Source organism: Tupaia chinensis, unplaced genomic scaffold (assembly GCF_000334495.1).
Source record: "Tupaia chinensis unplaced genomic scaffold, TupChi_1.0 Scaffold141490_1, whole genome shotgun sequence".
NCBI classification, from domain to species: Eukaryota; Metazoa; Chordata; class Mammalia; order Scandentia; family Tupaiidae; genus Tupaia; species Tupaia belangeri.
Genome location: NW_006201352.1, coordinates 866,715 through 889,196, shown reverse-complemented (window position 1 = coordinate 889,196; position 22,482 = coordinate 866,715). Strand labels below are relative to the sequence as shown.

At 46.3% G+C, this 22,482-nt stretch overlaps 1 protein-coding gene across 2 annotated transcripts in view; it reads right to left on the bottom strand.

Moving 5' to 3' along the window:
- Positions 1–10,501: 10,501 nt before the first annotated feature.
- ZBTB49 (zinc finger and BTB domain containing 49) overlaps positions 10,502–22,482 on the bottom strand; it is a 31,812-nt gene continuing 19,831 nt past the window's right edge. For both annotated transcript variants that reach the window (XM_006163188.3, XM_027766207.1), the window contains exons 5-8: positions 16,791–16,864; positions 13,068–13,150; positions 12,817–12,978; positions 10,502–11,538 (exon numbers count right to left, since the gene is read on the bottom strand). In XM_006163188.3, coding sequence (XP_006163250.1) covers positions 10,862–11,538; positions 12,817–12,978; positions 13,068–13,150; positions 16,791–16,864 — 996 coding nt within the window. In that variant the 3' untranslated portion in view covers positions 10,502–10,861. The remainder of the gene's footprint in view (positions 11,539–12,816; positions 12,979–13,067; positions 13,151–16,790; positions 16,865–22,482) is intronic.

The following is a 22,482-nucleotide window of genomic DNA, read 5'->3' as shown; positions in this document are numbered from 1 at the left end:
AAAAAAAAAAAAAAAAGTCTGAGTGTCTGCATGTGTTTGTATTTGACTGCATAGACCAACGCCTGGAAGGACATAAACCCAGTACGGCAGTGAGCTGCCTGCTGGGGTGCCGGGGGGAGCTCGGGAGACACTGCGTGTGGTGTGCGCAGGCCCGGCACACTTCTGTCTCACGTTTTAGCTGCTGCTGCTGGTAGATGTACTAGGATCTTTTCATCAGTCTCTCCGGGGTGGGGTAAAATGACTTTTCCTTTTTACTCGTACTTTGTGATTTCCCCCCTCTGTTTTCATGTACTATAACTTAAGTCTTTAGGGGGGAAAAAAGGCCCAGCCTTTGCTCTGGTGGTTAAGGGAGCTACCCCGCATGGTAACTGCGTGGCTCAAGTCCTTGACCCAGCAGCTTTAAAATACACTGGGTGTGTGTGCATGCATGCCCCAAATCAACAGGGTGGGGAGATGGAGAAGGGGTTGCAGTGTGACCATTCCCCTTTAGGGGGGACTTTCTCTCCCCTGCCCCATCTGACAAATGGAAAATTGCCCACACTCTGGCAACCTGAAAAGAAGAAGAAGAAGTTAAAGGGAAAGTGGGGCCGGCAGTCAGTGTGGTGGCTGGAACACTGGACTCCCACATGGCTGACTGTGGCTCAGATCCCGGGCCTCTCTCTGTCTGTGTCTCTCTCTGTTGGGCAAACATGCCCTATAGCAAATTGGAAAGGAATAATAATAATAAATTTTAAAAATTTTAAAAAGAATTAAAGGGGGGAACCAGCAGTTAGCGTAATGGCTATGCTGCGGGACTCCCACATAGTCAACCGCGGTTCACGTCCTGGACCCGGTGGCTTAAAACTCACGCCGGGCGCGTGTGCGTGCGTGCCCAAGATCCCGAGAGGACAATGGAGGAGAAGGGATTGCGGCGTGGCCATCCTCCCTGGGGGGTGATTTCTCGCTTTCTGTCTCTATGTCTCTCTCTGTCTGGCGAGTGCACGTGCCCTATAGCGAAAATCTCTCCAAAAAAAAAAAAAGAAAGAAAGAAAAAGGAAAAAGAAGAAAAGAATTAAAGGGGAAGGATTGGAAGTACCCGCAGAAGGAGGAGTTATGGTTCATGAACATCCTAGCAACAGGCTGATCTCGAGGTTCATCTGCAACCTGCCAGAGGAGCTCCACATTCCATTCCAGGTTGGGTCCGATCCTTACTTTGAGCTTTGCTACCAGGTCACCCTGGGACCTGGAGACCCAACTCTGCTACTTCCTGGCTGAGTGGTATTGGGTAAGTTCCTCCCCACAGGAGTCACTTTCCCATCTATGATGACAGCCATGGTGGACTCTACCTCACAGGGTCACTATGCCATGTATGTATGTATTTCTTTTAAGAATTATTTATTTAAATTTATTTTTAATTTTTTTTCTAATGTTTTTTGGAGAGGCTTTTGCTATAGGGTATGTGTGCTTGCCAGAAAGACAGAGAGAGACAGAGAAACAGAAAGCAAGAAATCACCCCCCACCCCGAGGGAATGGCCACACCGCAATCCCTTCTCCTCTTGGGATCTTGGGCACGCACACACATGCGCCCAGTGTGGGTTTAAGCCACCAGGTCCGGGACTGGAACCACGGTCGGCTACATGGGAGTCCAGCGACATAGCTGTTACGCTAACTGCTGATCCTTATTTATTTTTAATTTTGACCCGAGAGAGACAGAGTGAGAGAGAAAGAAGGACAGTGAGAAAGCAAGCCACAAGGTCCAGGACTTGAACTGTGGTCGGCCATGTGGGAGTCCAGCGCCCTTAACCACCACACCGCCTGCTGGCTCCCTGCTGTGCCATGTAAATGCGTTGACTCTTGTAGAGCATCCAGCCTTGTGCTTGGCACACAATGGGCATGCTGCACCTTTGCTGCTGTTATGACCGAGTGGCTGCATCGCATTTCAGGGCATCTATACCACAAGGGGCTTAGTTGGGCCTTGTTCTGCCTGCCTCGGGGTCACCTGGGTGACTCACTGAAATGCAGATTCCCGGGCCTTGCCCGACCTATAGAGTCACTATTTCCAATGCCTGCATTGTAACACGCCTTCCAGCTGAGCTCACAGAAAGCTGAGACCCATGAAAATGGTATCATGTCTATAGTCCCTTCCAACTCAGCCTAAGATGCTAGGGTTTCTCTGATAACCTGCCCGGTCTCTAGGCCTCTGCCCCAGTTCTGTAAGGAAAGTCTGTCTGGACCCTGGAAAGTTCTATAGAAACCAAGTGATGGGCTGTGCTTATAGAATCAGAGATACTAACAGGGAAATTCTCTCTTGTTCTTAGAGCCTCTGGCAGACCCAGTGTCCGGTAGGTAAGGAGGTGCTCTAAAAGTGTGGAGTAGGATAGCTCCCTAAGGGCTTTTGTCCGAGGGCCTGAAGAAAGGGGGTGCCATTTAATGAGGTGGGCAAGAGCAGGGGAGAACGATGTTGGGAGAAGATGAGGAGCTTCGTCAGGAAAGTTTTCAGCTTGCGATATCGACTGACAGTCAGAGGAGGGTGTCAGTAGGTAGTGGTGTGTGCTGCTGGAGTTCTGGGAACAGGCCTGGGACAGCACACGTTTGGCAGCCATGGGCACGCTCACTGTACGTAAGGTCATGAGATGTGAGAAGGTCACCGAAGGAGTGAGCAAAGAGGGAGAAGAGGCCCAGGGCCTGTGGTGTAGGGAGCCCCAGTTTTTGTGGTCTAGGGAACCCCAGTTTTCATTTATTTTTTAATTGCAATTTCTAAATTACATATAATAATTATACACCTTTGTAGGGTACAGTATGATTTTTTAAAGTATATATATGGTGTATTAAAACAAGTTGAGGATATAAATATATTCACCACCTTCAACTGTAACATTCATTATGTTGAACACATTCAAAATTCACTCTACTAGTTACTTTGGAAGTATATGTTAAATTGTCAATGATGTTCTTGGGGCCAGCAGGTGGCATGATGGTTAAGGCACTGGACTCCCACATGGTCAACCACAGTTCAAGTCCTGGACCTAGTGGCTTGCTTTGCCTCTCTCCTCTCTCTCCCTGGTGAATAATAACAATAAATAAATGAGATAAAAAAATTTTTAAAAATGTCAATGATATTCTTTACTGTGAAATACTATTATAAAGAAAAACAAAGTAATTAGCAATCAAAAAGAAGTCTCACAAACTAATGAGGATAAATTTTTGAAAACAAAGATAATCTCTTATTTTTTTTTTTAAGAGAGGTTTTTGCTATAGGGCATGTGTGCTTGCCAGAGAGACAGAGGCAGAGAGATAGAAAATGAGAAATCACCCCGAGAGGGGATGGCCATGCTGCTATCCCTTCTCCTCAAGCCTCCTCTTGGGATTCTGGACACCCGCACACACGTGCCCAGTGTAAGTTTCAAACCACTGGGTCTGGGACTCAAACCATGGTCAACTACATGGGAAACCAGTGTAGTAACCATTATGCCATCTGCTGGCTCCAAAAACAAAGGTAATGCCAATGAAGAAAGAATTTGTAATTTGCATGTAGAGAATTGTGGGAGATAAGAGTTTATAATCTGAAAAGATCTGTAGTATCAATCACAGGTCCATGATTTAAGAATTATTTTATTTAACCTTATTTATTTTAAATTTTTTCTAATGTTTTTTGGAGAGGATTTTGCTATAGCGTATGTGCGCTCGCCAGAAAGACAGGGAGAGACAGAGAAACAGAAAGCGAGAAATCTCCCCCGCCTCCCCCTCCCCCGGGGGAATGGCCACATTACAATCCCTTCTCCTTCATTCTCCTCTTGGGATCTTGGGCATGCACGCACATGTGCCTGGTGTGAGTTTAAGCCACCAGGTCCAGGACTGGAACCACGGTTGGCTACATGGGAGTCCAGCAACATAGACATTACGCTAACTGCTGGTCCCTATTTATTTTTAATTTTGACCCAAGAGGGATAGAGTGAGAGAGAAAGAGGGAAGTGAGAAAGCAAGCCATAAGGTAACAATAGCTCAGTAGGAAGAGAGAAAAAGACATCTTTTACTCACTGTGAATTCCTGTAAGAGCACAGTACTATACTGTGCCTAAAGACATAAATCCTCAAAAAAAGCTGAAACAAAACAGAATTGGAAAGAAATGTTTAAAAGTGAAGACATGGTAAACATCAGTGACTTTGTGATTTATAGGCTTGACAAAGTTCTTGACTTTAACCTTCTTTCAGAGCATTCCACAGAAAGACTCATCTCCTTGTAACGTTTTGGACTTTTCCTCTGTTACCTAGTTTTATACAATGAGCAATGGTTATAATAATAGATACATAAATGTAATATGACACCTCTGGACAAGACAACTATTGATCAAATCATTGGTCAATTTACATACTTGTGTGCTTGTGCATAAAATAGTTGAGTATGAATATTTAACCTTTTAGTTGGGGAGTTTATTCCACTGACACTCAACATTATTAATATATGTGGACTGACCCCTGTCATTTTGTTACTCTCTTTCTCCCCTCTCATTGCTTAGCATTCTCTGACTTTATCTCCTTCCAGTTTTCCAGATGTAGCATTCCCTTACATATTTCCTAAAGAGCTGATTTGGTTTGGTGAATTCTTTCACTGGGAATGATTTTATTTCTCCTCATTTGAAGGGTAACTTTCCAGGTATAGCTCTCTTGGTTGAAATTCCCTTTTGTTCAGAGTTTTCAATATGTCTTTCATTCTTTCCTTTTATCAATAGTTGAGTTGTCAGGTCTAATGGGGTAACTTTTGGAAATATTGGGTTGACAGGAGAGCCATGATGCATTTTTACATAGAGAAATATGTCATGACTTTCGCAATGACCTAATAACTTGGCATTTCTCTCTTGCCATGTTTAGAATATTGTCCTGTCTTTGATTTTTACCAATTTTGTTATGATATACCTTGGAAAGGATCTTCTTCAAATGTTAAATCTATTTGGTGTCCTTTGTAGTTCCTGGGTGTGTAGGTCCAAATGCCTCTCTAAATTTGGAAAGTTTTCAGCTAATTTATAATGAAAGAGATTTGCTATGCTTTTATCTGTCTCTTCACCTGGAATACCTATTATGTGGATATTTGGCCATTTAATGGTGACTAGGATTTTTTGTATGTAGTCCTGATGATTTTTTTTTTTGGAAAGGTTTTTGTTTGTTTGTTTGTTTTGTTTTGTCTTGCTATAGGGCATGTGTACTCGCCAGACAGAGAGAAACATAGAGACAGAAAGCTAGAAATCACCCCCCAGAGGGGATGGTCACGCCGCAATCGCTTCAACTCCATTTTCCTCTTGGGATCTTGGGCACACATGCACATGCGCCCAGTGTGAGTTTTAAGTCACTGGGTCCAGGACGTGAACCGCGGTCAACTATGTGGGAGTCCAGCGACATAGCCATTATGCTAACTGCTGGTTCCCTGTTGTCCTGATTATTAATGGTGATTCTTTTATTCTTTTTGGCTGCTTGAACTAAATCAGAGATTTTTGCCTTCAAGATCAGAGATTCTTCTGTCTGGTCTGATCTGCTGATGACACTTTCATGGGAGGTTTAGGTTTTTAACATCATATTCTTTGTCTCCAGAAGTTCTGTTTGATTCTTGCTCAGGGTGTTTCTCTCCACGAAATTCCTCCAGCGAATCATGGAAGGATTTTCTCATCTAGAATTGGTTGTCTGTCTCCCTCTCATCTCATTCAGTCTCGTTACAATGAATATCCTGAATTATTTTTCTGACATTTCTGTTCTCTCTCGTGTTTTACTCATTTACTCATTGTTAGCAATGAGTTATTATGGTCCTTTGTGGGAGAAGGGATGAAGGATTTCCTGGTTTTCTCCGAGTTCTTGGAACTCTGCTTTGATTTCTAGTCATGGGTGGTATACTCCCTCCTACTCCTGCGGAGTACGTTTCTGTAGCTGTGGGCTGGTGCGCTTCCCTGTGGTGAGTCTGCTCTGTGCCAGCTCCCCTCCTTCACTGGGTGGGAGTGTGGTCCACCATGAGACTCGTGTCCGGGTTTTCAGAGGGGAGTTTCTCTTCTTTCACTGCTAAGGCAGGGTGGGGGGTTGTGGGGAGGAATTCCTCCAAAATCTCTGTGTTCAAGTGTTCAGTTCCTGTGGACCTAAACATCTCTGTTCCCAGTGTGGCTGGAGGCAGAGCTGCACAGGTCGAAGTGAGGTGGTGTCAGATTCTGGAGCAGCCCTTCCTCCCCATTGCAGGCTGGGAGGGGTCCCTGTGGATCAGCTCAGGCCAGGCGACCCCTGCTTCCCTGTTGCTCCTTCTGTCAGGTGGCAATCCTTGAAAGCCAGAGCAGTCCCTCCTCCCCACTGCAGGCAGGGCAGGGTCTTTGCTGATCGGTTCAGGTCAGGTGGCCTTCATCTCCCTGTTGTTCCTCCTATCTCTTGAACCTCAGCTTTTAAATGTGGGTTGAGGGGAGAGTAAATATGGGGGAGTCTGAGACAGAGCAGCCAGTTAGTGAAGGAGACTTTTTTTTTGGAAGAGAGATTTTTGCTATAGGGTGCATGCATTCATGAGAGAGATGGAGAAGGTGAGAAATCACCCCTGGGGGCAATGACCACGCTGCAATTCCTTCTCCTCCACCCTCCTCTTGGGATTTTAGGCACACATGCATGCGTGCCAGGTGTTAGTTTCAAGCCTCCAGGTCTGGGACTTCAACCACTCAGCGATGTGGGAGTGCAGTGCCTTAACCACCATGCCACCTGCTGACCCCACTTCTTTATTTTTTAAAGGGCTTTTGCCATAGGGGGTGTGCACTAGCCAGGAAGAGACAGAGAGAGGGAAAGTGAGAAAACACCCCCCCAGGGGTGAGAGTGACCTCAAATTCATTCTTCTCTTGGGATTTTGGACAAATACACACAAGTGCCTGGAGTGATTTTCAAACTGCCAGGTCGAGGAATCAAACTGTGGTCAGCCATGTGCGAGTCCAACACTATGCCAGGTTTGGAGAAAGTTGTGACATACTGTTCTAAGCAGAAATGCACCACTCCTTTCCTAACAACCCAATAACTTAAACACTGCTTCACTAGGAAATCTTTGCAAGAAAATTAGTTTCAAAAAATATAACTTCAGCACACATCTAAAAGTCAGATATATGAACATTCTTTCAGTTTTATTGAGGGAAAAATAACAAATAAAATCAAAGCGTACAAGGCTGAGCCCACAGCACAGTTTAAGGAGGCCATGGAGGAAGCTGGATCCCACATGGCCAAGTGCCGCTGGAACCCTGGCCCTAACACATGCTAGGCCTGTGTGTGTGCGTGTGTACCCAGAACTCTGACGAGGTAAAGAAACGGACAGCAGGGCTGGGGCATGACACTCTACTAGCCGGTGCTCCCCCAAGCCCCTGCCACCTTGGTGGGCACACAGGCCTGCTGACAATGAAAACGTAGTACGTTGTAATAAAATGAATTCATTAGCGTTTAAAAACAAGTATATAACGGAGGGTTTACTATATGAATACACTGTGAGATGACTGCCAGAATTATGGTACATAGCTATCAGCTCGCAGATCCCCTGGGGGGACACACAAGCTCTCCTCTCCGCAAACTTCTGGTACATAATGCTGTGTGATTAACTACAGTGCCATGCTGTGCACTCCATCCTGAGAGCCTACTCTTCCCACAGCTGAAACTGTGGACCTGGTGACTCACACCTCAACATCTCCCCTAGCCCCAACAGTAATTTCTTAGTATCACCGAGGCAGTATTTAATTTCAGTGTTCAAATCTCTCCAATTAACTCGATTTCATTAAAGTTGGTTTTGTAAGTTCTTACTTGTTTGTTTTGGGTTTTTGTCATAGGGTACACATGCTCGCTAGAGAGATGGGGAGAGAGTGAGCACAAATCGCCCTTCAAGGAGGACCACACCATAGCCACTTCTCTTTCATTCTCCTCTTGGGATTTTAGGCACACATGCATGCGTGCCAGGTGTTAGTTTCAAGCCTCCAGGTCTGGGACTTCAACCACTCAGCGATGTGGGAGTGCAGTGCCTTAACCACCATGCCACCTGCTGACCCCACTTCTTTATTTTTTAAAGGGCTTTTGCCATAGGGGGTGTGCACTAGCCAGGAAGAGACAGAGAGAGGGAAAGTGAGAAAACAGCCCCCCAGGGGTGAGAGTGACCTCAAATTCATTCTTCTCTTGGGATTTTGGACAAATACACACAAGTGCCTGGAGTGATTTTCAAACTGCCAGGTCGAGGAATCAAACTGTGGTCAGCCATGTGCGAGTCCAACACTTAACCACTACACCACCTGCTGGCCCTGAAGGAGGCACTTTTTACTCCTTTGTTTTAAGGAGTAACAGGGACTGTCTTACCGCTGCAGTGTCCTACTGAAGAGTCAACAGTCAGGGACTGGGAATTGGCCCCTGGATCGAAGGGTGACCTGGACAAGAGTGTGTCTCAGTGGAGTACAGGTCTGACAAGACAGGATTCAGGAGAAAAGAAAAATAAAGGACCAATCTAGGAGGGCCAACATTTTGACCAAAAGATATTCCAAAAACATTCTCTTGACAATTATTTAGTGAGCATTTACTAAGTGCCAGACATGTTGTGGGCACTGAGGTTACCACAGTGAGCAAAACGAACAGACTCCCAGGAGCTCACCCCCTGATGTAGGATGTGTGAAACCGTCAGACGGTGAGCTGAAGTAGGACGGAGAAAGCAGGGTGGGGAAGTCGATGGGGCACAGTTCTAGGTGGGGTACAGAGTTGTAAGACACGTGCAGGGAGTCTGGCCGGTGTCTAGGGCCCGAGGCAAGGTCTTTCCCTTTAGCTTCTATGTTCTCAGAGAACTAGAAAGCAAGATGAGAGGAAGCTGGAGCACGGGGTTTGAGAAAACAGTCATCTCGGCAGCATGTGGGCAGGTCAAGGAGGGAGGGTGTGAGGCAGGATCAAGCTCAGCAGGAGTGAGGTACGGAGCAAGCCGAAGATGGCTGTTTCTGGGCAGCCTGGCTCGGCAGCCCATGCAGACACGGAAGGCAGAGCTGAAGGCCCACCAGGTAAGTTTGATAAGGGAGCAGGTGGGTGAGCCATGGCAGGATGGAGCATGAGAGTAGCCTGGCTAGAGGATACAGGGAAAGTGAGTGCATCAAGGGCAGGGGGTGCACAGGGGAGGAAGAGCTGCAGGGTTAGGGAGATCGGGGAAATGTGGTGGGAGGGACAGGGCAAAGAACACTCACAAATGCTCCACGCTGAGGCACGCCACACAAGGTGCTGTCACAGCTGAGCAGCACGTGTCCTTGTGCGGGGTGCTCATTGCAGCTCAGGTTCTCCTGTGTCCCACCAGCCTCCTGGACTGCAGTGCATTCACGGTTGGGAAAAGCGGGAGGCGAGCCTGAATCTGTACAGCTAGCTAGTATTCCACCTGCACTGTTCTTCCAGGAAAACCTTCAGCTACTCAACTTTGTACTGTTGGGTTTACTACATTCCTGAGTGAGAGCTGCTGAAGAGTATCTGAGGGTGCATCCAAACTTAGGCCAGCCATGTGTGTAAGCCGCACCGGGAGCTGTGTCTGCACTTCTGTGGCCCCACCTTGATACTCCAGTGACAGCACTCCAGACACATGTACACATCCAGCTTGCTCAGTGGCCATCAATTCTGCTTGAAAGGTGAAGGAAGAAGAGTTCATCTAGGAAACCCTATCAGGGCTGGACCCTGGGCAGGTGTTTTCAAGTGCATGATCAGGCCATTTGAGCCTAAGAAAGGTGTCTTGCTGAAGATAATTATTTTTTATGATAGGAAAGAAAACCGAGGGCGACCCCAAGAGGTGGAGAGCTGGCCTGACCTCGCCTGTGCATGGCAGCGCTGACGCAGGCTGTTCTGATGCCCCGAGGTCCTGCCCCAGGATGGCAGGACGAGTGCTCGTGGGGCTTGGTCCCGCAGGGCGAGTGTTCGCTAGCATCAGTTTTGATACCACTGTGGTAGTAAAAATGCTAGAGGAGGGGTCGGACAACCACACGGTGATAAAATGTAATGCTCTGCAAGGCGGGCCCACGTGGGAAGGTTCCAGGTTCACATCCAGAGACCTCCCTGGGTACACGGGGCAGTTATGTGCCCTGATCTCGAGCTGGCTGAGGCTGGGGGTGGATCATGACGTCAACACTCTGTGAGGGGTGCTCCCTCTCACTCTGTCTCTCTGACTCATGGAAATCTTATAAAACATGCTGAAGATGGGACCAGTAGATGGTGTAATGGTTACGTTGCTCGACTCCCATGTAGTTGACCGTGGTTGGAGACCCAGACTCGGCAGCTTAAACTCACACTGGGCACGTGTGCAGAGAATGGAGAAGGGACTGTGGCATGGCCATCCCCGTGGGGCGTGATTTCACACTTTGTCTGTCTCTGTCTTTCCGGCAAGCACACTCATGCTATAGCAAAAACCTCTTCCCCCGCCCAAAAAACAGTGCTGAAGGAAACATGATATTATATAGAAAACCATGTTTCATTTATTCAAATTAAATTATGAGTCATACACAAATAAAATCTGTGTAAATACTTAAAAATACAAAATGCTACAAATCTCATATTTATAAAAATGCAAAAATAATATTTGTATTATTATTATTCATATATATTCCCTTGACCATGACTAAAGCATCCGGTAGTTGACACAAGGTCTGCACTTCCATGCCAGTTAACATCAGTGACAGTTCTTGGGCCTCTGGCCTCTGCTGCGAGTGCCCCGCTCTGCATCCGCCTCAATGGTGAGCAGGGGCCTTTCTTCCCAAACCCTGAGCTCAGCACTCCTCAGATAGCAGCCATCACTGGACTGGCTAGAAGGGACCAGTCAGAGGGAAACCGGTCCCCTCGTGGCCCTGGTGCCGGGGGCCACACGGGGGAGCACCCTGCGCTGAGCGTATCGCCGGTCGTCACTGGTCCAGCTCGTTCTCGTTCTGCAGGGTCTTCATCGCCAGTCCCCAGAGAGTCATGCTGGAGAAAAACTGTCCCTCCGAGTTCCTGTAAGCGGTGGAAGACACACGACTGCCTAGGGGGTCACTGCAGTGGTTGTCCAAAGCGGCCAGAGACGAGCGGATCATGGACATGCCATCGGCCTGCAGTGGCTCGGCGCTGGCCGAGGTGTCCACGTCGGAGTAAGCGTAGGCCTGCTGCTGTGTCTGCTGCGTCTGGGGCTTGGCAAGCTTAACAGTATCCACACCTAGCTTCTCCTGGTCGCTGACCTCATGCAGGGGAACCATGGGCCGTAACTTACAGTACGAGCCAACAGAGTGGCCATCGAACTCGGTCACAGGATGCTCCACTGGGTGGACGGGGAGTTTCACAGACACGGGCATCAGTGCCACAGACACGTCTTGGGAGAAAGAATCGGAGCTCTGAGATTTCTCGAGGTCGGAAGTCTCTATGGCCTGACTGAGCTCCTCCAGCACGTCGGGGCTCTCGTCATCAGCTTTGCAGTGCATCTTTTTGTGGCGTCGAAGCACAGCAGAGCGGGTGAAGCACTTGTTACAGATCTCACACGTGTACGGTTTCTCCCCAGTGTGAGTGCGGACATGTCTGCGGAGGTCACCAGATCCCCCAAAACACTTCCCTGGAGGAAGAAATAGAGATGTTCTTAGAAGTGGCCCTTCTTGGGAACCAGCAGTTAGCGTAATGGCTATGTCGCTGGACTCTCACGAAGTCAACCGCGGTTCACATCCCGGACCCGGTGGCTTAAAACTCACGCCGGACTCGTGTGCATGCGTGCCCAAGATCCCGAGAGGAGAATGGAGGAGAAGGGACTGCAGCATGACCATCCCCCCGGGGGGGGATTTCTCGCTTTCTGTCTCTATGTCTCTGTCTGTCTGGCAAGCGCACGCGCCCTATAGCGAAAATCTAAAAAAAAAAAAAAAAGAAGTGGCCCTTCTGGAGCCAGTCTCATAGCACAGTGCTTAAGTGCTGGTGCAGAGGAAGCTGGACCCCACGGGGCTGACTGTAGTTCAAATCCCAGCCCTAGTGGCAATATGCTGGCTGAGAGCAGGATGGGGAATTGGAAGAAAAAAGACTGCAGCATAACCAGGCCCTGTTAGGAAAGTGTTCTCTCTCTCTCTCTCTCTCTCTCTCATGTGCTATCTAGCATTAAACAAGGGGCAGGCATTCAGGAAGGATTCCCTTGTCCCCCTCAAAAGACCCTGAACCATTCTGATTTAAGGGCTGGTCACTGCCGCATCTGCTCACTTTGGAAGACTTTCCATCCCTGCGGGGCAGAACTTCTGCTGTGGTGCCACCAACGCATGGCCTTGGGTGCTGAGTGTCTAGAGACTCAGTCTCTCCCTGCACAGGTGTACGGTGCTGGGCAAGCCATGGCGCCTGCTCCTGCTGGCTGTGCTGGGAAACACGGCTCTCCTTGTCAGTCTCCTCTACATGATCCTATACCCAACACAGCCAGCCTACTAACAGAGGAACACTTTTGAAAATATATTTATGTCTTTAGCTTTTAACAAAATCCTAGGCGCATTTCTGCAGGTTCTATTCCTCTTTCTGTCTAAAACCTGCAGCACCTGCCATACCCTCAGCTGGTCCTCCATCCTCGCCCAGCCGCCCACCACTCCCATCTCCATGAGCCAGAGGTGCTGGGACTCTCGGTCACCTTTGTACAAGCACCCAGGACAGTTCCTGACACCTGGGGTATCAGCGAATGACACTTGAACACAGAAACGAATGAGAGATGACCACGGAGACAGTAAGGAAATAGCATCATTTCCATTCTATCTAGGAGAAAGCAGCGAGCTTCCTCCAGACACTCAATCAGCTGGGGGCAGGGCGGGCTCAAAGCCCCAGGCACAGCATGGACCAGGCATCGCCTGCCCTGGGGGCGGCAGGGACGTACCACAGGCGGAACAGCTGTACGGCCGCTCTCCCGTGTGCCGCACTCTGTGCTTCACCAGCTTCCTCTGCATGTTGAAGGACTTGCCACACTCGTCACAGGTGAAGACCTTGTCTGCTGTGTGTGTCTTCTTGTGCTCCTTCAAATTACTGAAGTTACTAAACCCTGGAGAGACCACAGCGGGTGTTAAACTGGAGGACGGGGAGATTTTAATAAGTAATCTTCAAGAAATAAAAGGAAACACTCTGCTGTACCTCGACCACAGATGTCACACAAGTGTGGTTTTTCTCCTGAGTGAATAATAATGTGACGCTGGACGTCGCCAGAGGCTGCAAACCTGTAATGTAATTGGAAAATTCAATTAAGAACCTTTCTGCATTACTGGATCTCTGTAACTGTAAGTCACTGAGGGAGGGGACAATCTGCTCCCACACTGCTTCAGAATGGAATCAGAAGTGGCCTGGTTTCATCTGAAATGCGCATTAAAAAACTTCCCCTTTCTCTCTCTCTGTTTAAGCAAAGCAGACAATGGGGGCTGGCTGGTGGCACAGCTGTAAAACATGTGCTCTGTGAAGCTGACCCACATGGGAAGGTTCTGGGTTCACCCTGAAAACATCGGGCTCGCACGTGCTGATAGTCCTGGGCTAGCTGGGGGTAGCTGACGGCCTAATAAGTCAAAAACCTCCTGGAGGTGCCTGTCTCTTTATCTCGTTGTCTCTCTTATCTCATGTAAGAACTAAGTGAAATAAACAGGTAAAAAAAGAAAGAAAATGATGGAAAAATCTTATTTTTAGAACAATGTTTCCTACCTTTTTTCATTAAACTAACTTCCTCAGTATTCCACAGCACATGACCAGATACCATACAGTTTAGCATCATTACCATAGAGGCTGTAAGGAGAGAAAAAGGAGCCTCACAGTTCAGAGCAAAGCGGGGCCCCTTCCACCCATGGCCCTGCCAAGTCATGGGGGTTAGCTGGAGGGCACGCCATGCGTTGCTGGGAGTCCAAGGGCAGCACACCCGACAGCACCAGAGGGAGTGCTGCCCTGGTGCTGGATGAAGAGCACACAGGAGCCTCAGGAACAAAGGTACAGACACATAAAGGTTTTGGAACGTCCCCGCCCTCTTCCCCTCTGAGTATCCCAGAGAAGGAGCTCTCTCCCCTGAGTCACAACGGAGGCTCACACACACAAGTCCTGAAACTGAGACGCAAAGGGAACTAAATGGAGAGAGAGAACCAGCACTCCCTGAGTGACTGCTGCATGCCAAGGGATGTGCGGGATGGTTAACAACTCACTTAACTGTCTGCACAACCTGTCGGCAGGGGTTCATCCTCACTTTCCAGATGAGAATACTGAGTTCACAGATGGTCACTGACTTGTCTTAGGTAATGATTGCAACCCAGGCCCTGGGGAGTGAAAATCTGCTCTTTTCCCACCAAACTCTTGATAGAATAGTCTGTTAAATCTGGAGAAAGATGTTGTATACAGGCATGACTTTTGTTGTGTGTTAGTTTTTAAAGACTTTTGCTACTGGGTACATGTGGTTGCTGGAGAGGGACAGAGAGGGAGAGAGAAGAGAGAGGGAAAGTGAGAAATCATTTCCTGGGGGGATGGCCATGCTGCAATCCCCTCTCCTCCATTCTCCTCTTGAGGTTTTGGGCACTCGTGCACAAGTACCTGGCATGTTTTTCAAGCCACTGGGCCCAAGACTTGAACCACAGAGTTGGCCATGTGGGATCCAGTGCTTTAACCATCATACTACCTGTTGGCTCACATGCTTAACTTTTAAGTACACCTCAGAAAGTTCATGGAAAGAAGCTCAGATTTAAAACTGCAAAACAAGACATTCGAAGGCCCAAGCGAAGCTGCATGGATGTTCTGCAGCAGCAGGGGTCCCTACAATGGGCACAGAAAGAGCAGCAGGTGACAGCTAGGGTGCCCTGGCTGATCTGGGCTTTCAGCGCTCGGGCAGCCAGAGCAGGAGGAGGCACGTCAGGCTCTGTTTTCTACCATCGGCAGAGACAGCAGTTCTCCTGAAAGGAACCAGGAATCGCTCTCCCTCTGCTGTTCCCACAGCATGGCTGTGGAGACCAACTTCTACCTGGTTTTTCCAAGCCCATCTCTTCTTCCATACTCTTCAATTTGAACTTGTCAGAAAGTCTGTGTTCATTTTTTATTTTTACTTTTTTAGAAGAATTATTTTATTGATCATTATTATTACTTTTTAATTTGACTAGAGTGAGACGGAAAGTGAGAAAGCAAACTGCCAGGTCTGAGACTCAAATTGCTATCAGCCATGTGGGAGTCCAGTGCCTTAACCACCATGCTACCTGTTGGCCCCTTATTTTTACTTTTTTAAAAGTTTCTGCAATAGGGCATATGCGCTCACCAGAGAGAGACAGAGGAAAAGTGAGAAATCACCCCTGGGGGGGGAAGGCTATGATATAATCCCCCCTCCTTCATTCTCTTCCTGGGATTTTGGGCACGTATCCACATGTGCCTGGTGTGATTTTCAGGCCATGTCCAGGACTTGGACCATGGTCAGCCATGTGGGGGAGTCCAGCACCTTAACCACCATGCCACCTGCTGGCTCCTATTATCATTTGCTTATATGTTCCCATCACAACACTTAGATCAACAGGTGTCTGAAGTATGAATGATTAAATAACTGAATATAAATGCTATATAACCACGGTGCACACAGAGCTCTGTGACTGGTAGGCAGTGTTGGTCCATGCCTGTTGTTCTAGCGAAATCATCAGACGAATAAGTAAATGGACCCCTGATAAACAAGGGGTCTTTAAAAAGTTAAAGGAAAATGCATATTATGAAAAAACTATAAGGGTGGCCCATGGTGTGGTGATAAAGGTGGCTGGGTCCCACATGGCTATGAAGTTCGAGTCTTGGAACTGGCAGCTTGAGAAACACATTAGGTACAGGTGCATGCATGCCCCATAACAAGAAAAGAGAAGTGGAGGAGACATGGTTATGCTGTGACCATGCTCCATGGGCGGGGCTTCCTCTCTTTTCCTCTTTCTGTCTGTCTCCCTCTGGTAAGCGCATGCCTTCTATAGTGAAAAACTAAAACTAAAACCAACCAACGAACAAAAACTACAGGCCCTGTACCCTGGTGGTTAACAGACAGAATCAGTATGGCTGACCACATGGTTCGAATCCTGGCCCCAGAGGCTTGAAAGGCATACCAGGCCCATGTGCACACAGGCCCAGATATGAACACGATGGCAAGTGGAGAAGGGGCTGCACTGTGGCATGCCCCACTGCGGGTGCTGTCTCCCTCTGTCTATCTAGAGAGTGCATGTGCCCTATGCATGGATTTCAAGAAGTTTTTGGTACCAAAATAAACTTACACTTTAATCTCACTTCTCCATAAACTATTTGAAGTTCCCTCATATAACCCAGGTGATGGAAGGAGGGTGTGGGTTGCCAGCCTGTGCTTCTAGGATCAGAGTTTCCATCACCGGGTCAAGTCTCATGTCCCGGGTCCAAATCTGGCCTCTCCCTCAAGGCTTGGCTCTGCTCTTCCCATGCTGAACTCTCACAGCCTCTGCTGGGCCCACAGCCTGTGGCACCCTCTGCCACCTTGCCTCCTGAAGTTGAGTCACTCAGGCTGCGAATCTCATTTCCCCCACCAGACAGTCACCTCCATGGGAGCGTTAATCTATTTTCATAAACATTTTGGGAATGAATGAAAATTTTAGTATCAAATAATTTTGTTTCATATGAAATCCTTTTTCCTAAGGTTTCTGTCCTAGATTTTCCCTTTTAATTAACATTTCTTTTTATGCTCCTCTCATGTGTCACATGAGAAGTCAGAGGGTCTGAATTGACCTCAATTCCACGGTGGTGGAATAAGCCCATATACAGCTGTCACAGGGCCATAGCTGCAGAGAACGCCACCTGTCAAAGGGCTCAGACTACGAGGTCCCCACATGCTGAGAATAAGCCCACACTGACCTCTTTCCACAGATTTCACAGATGTATGGTTTTTCACCAGAATGCCGACGTAAGTGAGTCTGCAAGTTACCTGCCTGCAAAAAGAGGAAAAGAGAAAACACACCAATAATGAAAGTTTTTTTTTTAAATATTATATAAGTTTTAAAGGAAAACTGCCAGATTTAGCCAAGTTTGGATCCAATTTCCAAAAGAAGACTAGATACGGATAAAGACTAGATACGCGTAACTCAAGAGCAGCCACGAGGACAGCACAGAACTGCCTAGGGCTCCACGGGCTGTGTCTGTGTCTCCAGTCCTGCCTCCGGGGAGCCCTGGCTGTGCCCTCACTCAGGCACTCTCCTGCTGCTTCCCTCCTCAATGGGCCTGGCACCTGGCAGGCTTTGGGGGTTGCCAAGCCTGTTAAATAGACCTTGCTGTATTTCACTTGGGTCATTTACTTGGCATTATTTGGAGGGTAAAAAAGGCAGCAGCAGCACTCGTACGTGCTAACTTCAGAATTCACTGCTTCTTTCTAAAAAACATGCTTTGGTTCATAAAGAGGGGAAGACATTTCCAAAAATGCCAGAGGAACTGGTAGTTGGTTCTGCTTGACAGGTTTGTCATTTTTACCTTTGTGCAAAAAAGCAAATCACAGAGAGACACACAGAGCCATTCAGTGCAGGGTCTTTTGTGTTTCTAATTTCTGAAACTAGCAGGGCATTGCAAAGAATAGCACTAGAATAGAGATCATCAAATAGACTTCCATGTACTAATCAACAGGAAATCAGTATTAAATTGCCCAAAGCACAGTGCAACTAAGCTGTTAACGCTGCAGATATTTAAAAACTACTTGCTAATGTTTCAACCTGGATTTGGACTCAAAATATTCCACTGCTATAATTTAACAGTCTCAACCTGTTATTTCCTCCATTTAATTTTTTTGTAGTGTTCTGTTGCAGAAAAAAAAAAAACACAACAACACTGAAATTAACAAATATACACACAGGTAATCATGTGCAGGTATTATGCACAAGGTAAGTCAACACTGAGAATGAACAATAGCCAACAAACTTGGCTTCGTAATCTGCAAATGATGTTTTTTAAAAAAATGTAAAGACAGTTCATGCTAATAGGTTTGAAGATGAGCCCTGATGTCTGCTTGCGAGTAGAAACTCAGAGGGTACGGGCCAGTAGGTGTCAGGGAGGTGTAGGCATGGATTCCATGTAGCCAGCAGTGCCATGCAAGTCCCAGTCTCTATGGCTTGAAACATGCTGGGTGTGTGTGCATGCATGCTTAAAATCCCAAGAGGAGACTGGAAGAGAAGGGACTGTGGTTGGCCATTCCCCCTGGGGGATGAGCTCTCCCTTTCTTTTTCTTTCTCTCTCTCTCTCTCTCTCTGGTGAATGCACATACCCTATAACCAAAAAAAAAAAAAAAAAAAAGACTAAAGAAAAAAACATCCATAGGATAAAAACGTATGTAATTACATAACATGGAAGATCTATGCTGTCTACTAGACTCTGAGAAACAGATGCTCATTACAGAATATGATAAATATGACTTAGAAAAAACACATTTTTATTTTCAAGCACCAAAGAGTAAGAATTTGGCAAAACTGTGGAAAATATCCAGCTTTCAACAGAATAACTATCAATAATACAAATACTAATAGCCATATATATTAAAATCCTAAGTAGACCATTACACATATTATGAAATTACTATTGGCAGTTGGCATTATTATCTCTATTTTCTAGATGAAAAGCTGAAATTTAGATAAATAAGGTAGGTGTCCCACTTACATGGCTGGGCCAGAGTTGCTTCTGGTTTGTGTGAGTCTACACCCTTCTCTATTTGTGGTAAAACCCAAGGACACACACGTCTCTAATGGATAAACTAGCAGGTTTTGAATATTAACTATGAGGGAGAGTCACTTTGCCATTCAGTTCCCTGGAGGGTTAAGATGGTGCACCACTAACAGTTTTAAATCAGTCAGTTCCAAATCCCAGAAAAGTTGATCAGTGATCTAATAATCTGAATAGCACCAACAGTTCAACTGTTGAATTAGACTCTTGTTTAAGTTAGTTTGTAAAAACTATGTATCATGACTGAAATGCACTGAGTTAATTCCTAGTAATGCTGCACTTTTCCTTTTTGACAAAGGGCTAACAATGACTTGTTTTGAGAGCAAATATGGTCAAATTGTCTTCTCCTCATTATTGTAACTGCAGTAGTAAAAATCTTAGAAATGTTTCTTTACTTATATCATACTGGAACTATACAGTAAAAATGATTTATCTTTTCCCCAGATAAGATGGCACATATTGGTCTGATAATGAAAAAGTAGATTAAATAAGACTAACTTAATGGTTCAATCAAAAACCCCAATAATGTATTCAGATAACTTATACTAGGTTACATAGCAAATGTGGGTCCAGATTATTTGAGCTGTAGTCAGTGGTAAACTTTTGATATATTCTAATACTCATAATTCAAGTGCATAGACCTGTCCTAGAGGTCGTCTACAGTTGCATCCATAAAAACTCTAGCTAGTGGAAATAATGATTGCAGCTATCATTTATTAAGAACTTACTGGGACCAGCAGTTAGCATAATGGCTATGTTGCTGGACTCCCATGTAGTCGACCGTGGTTCGAGTACCAGATCCAGTGGCTTTAACTCATGCCAGGCGCATGTGTGTGCGTGCCCAAGATCCCTAGAGGAGAAGGGATTGCAGTGTGGCCATCACTCCGGGGTGGGGGGTGGGTGGGTGATTTCTCACTTTCTCTCTCTCTGTCTTGTCTCTCTCTTTCTGGCAAGTGCACGTGCCCTATAGCAAAAACCTCTCAAGAAAAAAAAGAGCTTATTATAAGGAAGCAGTGTGCCAGGTGGCTGCCAACAGTATTTAGCTTGGTCATCAGAGGTCATCAGAGGTACCGGAGGAAACCAGCCTTGGGTCATAAAATAAGGCTTGGATATGCTAAGTCAGGTTTGCCTGCTGACTCCAAAGCCTGTGTGTTAAACCTATGTAGTAAAGGAATTTTGATTCCAAGTAAATGCCATTTTGAATGAAGACAGCGATATTAGAATTTTGAACAGAAAAACACTTGTGGAAAAGAACCCCTGAGTTGAGTAACTTTTATAATAAGCACCTCTGGTGTGTACTTGACCTCAGAATGAAATGTGAGCAAACCCAGAGCCTAGCCCCCAACATAAGCACTCTTTTAATGGCAGCTGAGCCTTTATATATACATGAAAAAGTCAGGGAGTCATGAAACTTTAGAGATAAAAGGGATAGCAGATGTTGTTGGAAGTCATCTAGTTCAGGAGTTTCAAGATTTTAGGATCTCACAAAGTGGTAACCAAATTAAAAATCAAAAGACTAACAGACATGTCACCTAAACATTATGCTGACAAAATGACATGTAACACAGAAAGTGTGGGAAATACAACCTCAGAGCTGAAAATGTAGTAAGTTAGGAAAAGCTCATTACGATGTTATTTGTGGGCCAGCAGATTGCATGGTGGCTAAAGCGCTGGACTCCCACATGGCCGACCATGGATTGAATCCTGGACCTGGCAGCTTGCTTGCTCTTTCTCTCTCTGGTGAATATGTGTGCCCTATAGAAAGTTTTAAAAAATAAATTAAATAAAAATAATTCTTTTAAAAAATATTATTTGTGCATTTTTACCATGGATGGGTAAACCTATCACCTCTGGCATTAGTCCATGCCAGCACCTTAGAGGCCCCGCATTTGACAGAGGACTCCCCTGGCATCCCTGGATATGGGGAGGCCTCCATGCAGATATCACCGCTTGGAGAATACAGCTTCTGAAAACCTCTTTCTGTTCCAGCTGCCCAGTGTTCTGCTCCATCGGAGGGACAAAACAACTCTACTCATCTCCCAAAAGATAGCTAAACGTGCTGAGATTTCTTTCTCCTGTTTATCTACCCCATGACAGCAGCTCTGGACTGTTACTACCGTGGCCTCTCTCTGGAGGAGAGAGCTCTAGGTGAGCCTCAGTCATCCTCTAAAGCACAGCAGAACTCTGACTTCCTGAGCTGTGTGCATCTGGTGTCCACAGTTATAGTAACCAATGTATGTTCTGTTGTCAAGATCTAGGATGACACCGACTTTTTCTTTTCTCCTACAGGGCATGTGTACTTATAGAGAGAGACGGGGGGGGGTAGGAAAAAAAGACCCCCCCCACACATACAATCCCTCTGATCTTTCTCCTCTGAGGATTTGGGGCAGGAACATACATGCACCTGGCATGTTCTTCAAGCTGCAAGGATTAAAACCATGCAGTTGGTCATGTGGGATCTAGCCACCTTAACCACATGCCAACAGTTGGTCCAACACCAGCTTTAGTTTTGCTTTGTTTTTTATTTATTTTTTGTTTGTTTGTTTGTTTTTAGACAGAGAGATAGAAAGCAAGAAATCGCTCTCCAGGGAGGATGGCCATGCTGCCATTTCTTTTCCTCCATTCTCCCCTCCAGATCTTGAGCACGCATACACAAGTGCCTGGTGTGAGTTTTAAGCCTCTAGGTTCAGAACTCAAACTAGAGTTGACTACGTGGGAATCCAGGAACATAATCATTAAGCCATGAGCTGGTCCCTGCTTTTTTTTAAAAAAGAATAATTTATTTAATTTTACTTATCATTATTATTATTTTTTTTTTTTGAGAAGTTTTTGCTATAGGGTATGTGCGCTCGCCAGAAAGACAGAGAGAGACAGAAAGCGAGAAATCACCCTCCGGGGGGATGGCCATGCCACAATCCCTTCTCCTCCATTCTCCTCTTGAGATCTTGGGCACACAAGCACACGTGCCCAGCGTGAGTTTAAGCCACCGGGTCCAGGACTTGAACTGTGGTCAACTACATGGGAGTCAAGTGACACAGCCATTACACCAACTGCTGGTCCCATTATTATTTTTTAATTTGGTACAGGGTATATATGCTCGCGAGAAAGAGATGGAGGGAAAGTGAGAAAACAATCCGCCAGGTCCAAAACACAAGCTGCAGTCAGCCATGTGAGAGTCAAGTGCCTTAACCACCACGCCACCTGGCCAGCTTTTTAAAGCCAATCAACTATACTGCTTGCTGATTCATTTTCGAGGTTTTCGTTACCTTTTTTTTTTAAAAAAAAAGACTAACTCTGCTGAATACTAAATTATCATACAGGATAAGCAATCAACTCTTACTGGTAAGTGTTTCTAATTTTCAAATCCTATAGAGGGAAAAATCTTCAGGAACTCACTTCTTCCAAAGCAAATACTCTGGCAATTACATAGGAGTATCCCAGTCCACCATAACCACAAATATTTCCTCTGGTTCATTACAAGAAATGAGTGTTGGGGTAAGATGATGGGTTAGCAGGAACCATTACCAAGTTTCCCTGCACAAACTACATCACACGACAGCTCTCTTGCCATGGACTACCAGAGACTTCAGGAGTATCATATGCCTACTTAGCATTTGTATCTACTGCCCAGCATCTCCAGGGCTCTCACCTGAACACCACAACTCCAAGGAAAAAACGACTCTCTTTTCTTTGCCCCACTGTTCCGGTACATATTCTGCCCCCGCACTTCCGATGTCTCATAGAATTCGAACCATCTGTCTACATATCCATTTCTCTCTAAACAATGAACTCCTTGAGGCCATTCCCTTTTTGTCCCTCTCCCAGCATGTGACAAAGCTCCCGGACA